The following is a 6,328-nucleotide window of genomic DNA, read 5'->3' as shown; positions in this document are numbered from 1 at the left end:
GAAGCGCCGCCTGTCGGTTAGGAGCGGCACGACAGGTCAAGTGGGCTGACCTCAGCGATGACGTCACGCCCCGCCTCTTTAATTCACTTCCTGCTCTGAGATCAGAAAAACCAGACCGAAAATCTGCTGCTTCTTAGGAAACTGTGAGACTTCCTGCGGGTTGCTGAAACGTCCCGAGTATGAGAGCGTGAGCGGTATTGTCCGGAGAGTGAGGGGAGTGCGTGGGATTGGAACCCGTGTCCACAGGTGCTACAGGATTGGAACCCGTGTCCACAGGTGCGAGGGGAGTCTCGAGCGTGTGGGATTGGAACCCGTGTCCGCGATGTTTCGGTGGTGTGTGCTGGCTGCCGTCGGCTGGAGTTTCGGGCTCGTGCTGGCAGCTACAGGTAACGTCTAACCCCTCGTGTACACCTAGCTGGGCGACTAAAGCGTTTAAAACGTCTAAAATGGCTGAAGTGAAGAAATAAAAGTATTGAAACGCGACAATTTACGGACGATTTTTCAACAATAACATCGAAACTTCCACGCCCTGGTTTTCATGTAGACGATTGTGAAAGTGACACACACTTCCTCATGTGACGTCATGGCCAGGTGTAACGTTACCTGTGCCAGGTGTATATCAGACAGGTGAAAACAGGTGTGTGTACAGGTGTGCAGGTATGTAGGTTACACCGCCCACCTGTGCAGGTAAACACTTGACCCCCCCCACACACACACAGGTAAGGTAAATATTTACCCAGGTTACAGGTGAGAATGGGCGTGGCACGGGAAAGTAGCAATATATCTGTAACATCTGTAACTAATAATGCTAATATCTGTAACATCTGTTGTTTTTCTTGTTTGTTTATCACCTAAAATCACTGTTTATTAGGAGGCATTTTTAGCGACAAATAAGTAGCTATGACAGTAAAATTGCAGGCATGACGTAACACACCAGGTTATGCAGTACTCAACATTGTACCTGCCGACATCTAGTCACATTGCAGAAATCTAAATCTCAGCAGTTATCAATTACAATCAACAATGTCAGTACCAGAGGTATAACCCTGTGATTTGTTTCTGTTCTTTCCCAGATTCAGGACTAGTGGATCCACTGGGAAGTTTCCAACACTTGGAGCAGATGGAATTCAAGACTCTGCCTCCTGTAGACCCAGATGGAGATGCCAGCAGCATCTTAACAGTAGAAAAGTGTGCTGCAAAATGTCTGAACCTTACTAGCAGGTGTCTGGCATTTGGAATCAACCATGGCACTTTCTCTTGCTATTTTTATGACGAACTTGGAACACCAACCAGTCGTGACATCAAAGACTTGTACATAAAGCTAGTCCCTACCACTGAACGGCCTGTTCCACTCACATCCGGGGGGACAATGCGGCCTATTCCACTCACATCCGGGGGGACAACGCAACAGAAACAGACAACACAAGCGGGTAAACTCCATCCCTAGTTTAGCGTGTTCTGCTTTAATACGTAGCCAGTGTAGTTCTGCAGTAACCAGTAGTTTGTGTTCTCTAAACAAAGCTTTGAGACTTGCCCTGCTGTTCTGTTGTTTTACACTAACCTACTAGAAGTCGTTTCTGTAAATATTTCAATATCATAATAATGAGACTAATTGTGCTGCAGTTGTAGTTCTGCATTAACCAGTAGTTTGTGTTCTTTAAGTAGCTCTACATGAGACTTGCACTGCTATATTATAATATATCCAGTTCTGCACTAACTCTAACCATCACTGGTTTTCTATAATAACAGCCACTGTGACACTAAAATGGCAGACCACGGCCACCAGTTCCATCAATGGTGGGTGTGAAACTCTCAATCAGTATAAACTATTTCGCGCTGTTAATATTATGCTGTGCTTTTTGTACCGAACATGATGCATACTTTAACAGTTTTCTGAGTCATTCTACCTGAGATTTGTAGCCCTGAACTAACCAGTAGCTGCTGTTTCTCTTCTAACAGCCACTACAAAAGACCAGACCACAAGTTCTATGTATGGTACGTATCACTCACTCACACTCACTATCCACGTATCAGGCTGTGAAGGCTGACTTGCTCCCTCTAGTAGCCAAGTAAATGGAGCTGAGATTTCAGAAATACTGTGCAAAGAGTCATGAAAGGTTCTTTCCTAGAACAACTTCACTGTGGAATAAGCTTTAAGCTACCTCGTGATTGTTTCCCACATGGGTTTAACCGTACACTTTTTAAGTCCAATGTCAACAAAAATCTGTCCTCACTGGCTGTACAGTAACCCAAAACATCTAAGTGGCTCCCATGAGCTTTGTTTTGTGAACTAGTATTAATAAAAAAATAATAACTGATTAAAACCAATTGTTATTAGATATTAAGAAAAACTGTCTCCCTAGCGCCCTCTGGTGGCTCTGGCGGGGACAGCACAGGCGCAATCGTGGGCGGGGTTATCGCTGTGCTGCTATTGGTCGTTCTCATCGCGCTAGCCGTCCCGCTCTGGAGACGCTACAAGAAACGCAAACGAGGGTCAGACAACTTTACCTTTTACTTCCTCTGCTGATTTCTTCATTGATACACGAGTCAGAGCCTACATTGTATAAACTACATTGTGATTTCCAACAGGATAGTAAGTACAGAACAGGTAATATTTCACATCTCCTGAAATGCTGGTTTCTGTTTTTAGGGAGGCGTTTTATGACCGAATGCAGCAGAACGTTCGTATGGATGGGATTCCTGTCGACGCCGGCACAGGTAAGAACAGAAGCACGTCTGTTCTTTGTTACCTTTGGTTTTTAAATGCTCTTTTTGTCTTACCAGCTTTCTGTTCATATGCATCTTTCATGGCATCATTCTCTTTTCTTGAGCATTGAAGCTTATTGGTTCACAGAATAATGCTGCTCTAGTAACCCTTAAGTAAAGTCAAATTTATTGTGCAACAATTGCATTGGAGACAATGTATGGCAAATAACACTTAATACCTAAGTTTACTTACATGTAAGTTTACCAACACGGCTCCTGTCCCCCCATGCAGCTGTGAGGTTTTCTGGGAATCGCACAGACGGACGGACGGAACAGGAGATCCTGCTGGAGGACGGGCCGGCAGACGGAGCCACGGTCGAGTACGCGACCGTCAACAAGAACCGGAAACAGCCCGACACGCAAGAGCTAAAGGTAGGGTACTCATCCTCTCATCCTCCCTCTCATTCAGTCTCTTCCTCTCCCTCTCACTCACTCACTCATGCGACCGTCAACAAGAACCGGGGGAAACAACCGGACATGCAGGAGCTAAAGGTACTCATCCTCTCTCTCACTCACTCACTCACTCACTCTCACTATTAAACTCACTCACTCACTCTCACTATTAAACTCACTCACTCACTCTCACACTCACTCACTCTGAAGATGATTCCTTTGAAAGAAAATGTCTTTCATTGTTCCACTGTAGAGTTCTGAGGGTGCAGCTGAGGGCAATGACCTGGAGGACGATGACCCCAGCGGGTATGACACCCTGCAGAGAACCCGCGACCCTTACCTTTACCCTATGACCATCGCTGACTTCGACCAATCAGAGGAGCCGGAGGCTGACCAGGTCTGTAGTCATGGCAACCGGGTGCTTTTCCCACCTCTTTATCCATGGAGTATTAGTTTTGTACTAATGCAAGTGCTTTTATATGCTTTTCAGAACATCTGTTGCAATTTTTGTTTATTTTAAATCTACATCAGTAAAGCAAATAATTTGTTTACCAGTCTACCTTCTAATAATAACAGTATAAATATTAACAAACAAAATAGTTTTTTGTGTTGCTTGTAATGCATTATGCCTGTTGCTTCTTCTGCCCAGAGTGACTTTGCTTACAGAGATTGGCAATGACCTTTGAACTTTGACCCTGCCGAGCATTCCAGGTAACCATGGTTACGACTGCTTGTTAGGCAAAATCATCTTAACTTCATGGGTGACATCACCACACAATCTTAGATCTCATATAGCTAAAATTCAGCTCCAGAAATTGTTAGTCAACCACCCAAAACCATTGGTTTATCCCATTCAGTGCATGGAAATCATCCTTAAAACTGGCAATAATCAATCAATCAATCAATCAATCAATCAATCAATCAGTAATCCTTGTTTGTCAGGCTGATAGAAGGTGGCTGGATGGTCAATTTTCATCCATACATCGACTGAACCTGTCCAGTTCACCCATCCAAGCAGCCCTTCTTTCATTCCCTCCATCCCACATGTTTACAACATGGATGAATGTTTGTATTCATAAACACAGTAAAGATGCTTAAACCCCAGATTGAGTACCGACTGTAGAATCAGCAAAGTTTAACTGTGGTTTGCGTTGTGTCAGAATTTTGCGTCTTACATCATCATTATTCTGTCTCCTCCTGCTGTTGTAGGGTCAAAGGTCACCAGAGGTCACGTACGCGCAGCTTGACCTGGAGGATAAGGGCGAGAGCCGGCCTGTGATTGGTGGAGAGAGCGAGGAGGACAAGACGGTTTACTCCCAGCTGCGCCACAGTCGCATGAAGTACGACAACCTGCGGCGCTGACCTGCGAACTCCGACCTTTCACCTGCTATCCCTTACCCTTTGACCTATGGTTGGATGATCTTATCGGCTGCCAGGGATGTTTTTATTCTATTTTACACTTTTCTTAAAGGTTTACTCCACTATATATTATCACTTAACCGTAACCTCTGACTACTTTGCCTGCTAATTTTTCATTTTGTTTTAGATTTCCTTTTTTTTTACTGCGAATCAAACCTTGTAGTGTTGCACCTGATTGAAAAGTATTAACTAAACCATTATTTGTTGTTTGTACTACCTGCAATGTAACAAAAAAATAAAAGACAATCAATTTGATGAAGCCACTTGCTTTAACAATAGAGTTGATTCAGAATTCTGATCAAAGAAAAATTGCACATTTTCAAATCATTTTATCATGGTAACATTAGTGAGCTAATATTTATCAATTACTGATAATCAATAGATCGATGAGTCAATGTTGCAGAGATGATCAGTGTGGAACAGATTTTATGGATCAATTATTGGAAACTATCAATGCAATCAATATTTTACTGTTTCCAAAGATTTCATTTAACATTTATAATTCCTGGGACCAAAGGAAAACTTGACAATCTGCAAGGAGGAAATTTAGTTTTAAATATAGTCTTGATAAACTAGCATAAACTAAGTAATACTATGTATATTTGGAGATAAACTTTCATTTATAGTTGCTGTAATTTTGATACCAAATGTCCTAACATTTTAAAAGTTTTATTAAGTACTAATATGCCTGACTTGTGACCAAATGCATTTCTCATGTTATAAAAATAATATGCCTGAAATAGTAACTTGTATATGCCTCGAAAATTTATGGTGGAAACACTTATAAACTCCAGCTCTGTTGGAATGAATGACTGGATGAAATAAGTTATGTGCCTTCTCCTTTATGTGCATGTCGGGGTGTCTCCTTTATGTGCATGTAGGGGTGTCTCCTTTATGTGCATGTAGGGGTGTCTCCTTAATGTGCATGTAGGGGTGTAAGGCACCAGAAGAACATGCAAAATGTTGTATGTAACTCAAGGCCACAGAGGCACAGACTGACAAACTGAACAAAATACAGTTAACGGACATGCAAATGGTGTAAATAATTAAGAAAGAAGATGATGACACGTAACATTCCGTACCATCATTACCAGTGCCTTCTGAAACATAATTAATTCAGCCTACAGACAGCAATCACACAGGTGGCTTATATGTACAATCACACAGGTGGCTTATATGTATACCCATGCAGTCATAAGGTACATGGAAATACTGTAGCTCCTAAAAACTATGGTCAATGTTGAAAAATGAAAAACGGCAATGATGCTGAAATTTGCTGAAATGATGCTGATTTGAGCAAAGAAAAAGTGTATTTTTTCTCATTGATGTTATGGTGATGTTTATTATGTACTTAGTCTGGTAAATAAGTGATGCTCCCAACCTCCCTAACCAATAGATGCGAATGTGTATATTAAATAGAAACCTTTGCCAGGGCAGGAATTTTCCTGCTCATATTCTTTTTGTGTAACTCACCCACTGTATACTAAGTAGTATTTTTGTTTAATCGTTTTTTCACTTCATATATCATTTATTTACATGAACATGAAGTTACCCTCTGACAGAAGAAAAAGATCTTAAGTGCAGATCTTAAGGGGCTTAAGTGCAATCAGCATTTTATGAAAATAACAAACAGTTACGATGTATGTATCGAAGTTGAAATTATGATGTTGTATTGTTTAATTATGCAGCAAACAAAATACTTTTATGCGCAATAAAGAGATGTTTGTCAACTTGTTTTTGTTTTCTTTCC

At 41.6% G+C, this 6,328-nt stretch overlaps 1 protein-coding gene across 1 annotated transcript; it reads left to right on the top strand.

Annotated features, from left to right (window-relative positions):
- The first annotated feature begins 322 nt into the window (after positions 1-322).
- On the top strand, positions 323-5,258 carry LOC109467509. The gene is made up of 7 exons (XM_019765521.1): positions 323-386; positions 1,074-1,180; positions 2,339-2,493; positions 2,651-2,718; positions 2,999-3,138; positions 3,413-3,556; positions 4,369-5,258. Exons 1-7 carry the CDS (start codon positions 323-325, stop codon positions 4,519-4,521), a joined length of 831 nt encoding a protein of 276 aa, XP_019621080.1. The 3' UTR covers positions 4,522-5,258.
- Positions 5,259-6,328: the final 1,070 nt, after the last annotated feature.

The sequence above is a fragment of the Branchiostoma belcheri genome, unplaced genomic scaffold (assembly GCF_001625305.1).
Source record: "Branchiostoma belcheri isolate BF01 breed outbred unplaced genomic scaffold, Haploidv18h27 scaffold180, whole genome shotgun sequence".
NCBI classification, from domain to species: domain Eukaryota; kingdom Metazoa; phylum Chordata; class Leptocardii; order Amphioxiformes; family Branchiostomatidae; genus Branchiostoma; species Branchiostoma belcheri.
The sequence above is the reverse complement of the archived record's forward strand: the minus strand, read 5'-3'. Positions and strand labels throughout refer to the sequence as shown.

Coding starts and splice junctions, on each gene's coding strand:
- LOC109467509 (XM_019765521.1), top strand. CDS start 323: ATGTTTCGGTGGTGTGTGCTGGCTGCCGTCGGCTGGAGTTTCGGGCTC. Junction 387..1,073: donor GCTCGTGCTGGCAGCTACAG/GTAACGTCTAAC, acceptor GTTCTTTCCCAG/ATTCAGGACTAGTGGATCCA. Junction 3,557..4,368: donor AGGAGCCGGAGGCTGACCAG/GTCTGTAGTCAT, acceptor CTGCTGTTGTAG/GGTCAAAGGTCACCAGAGGT.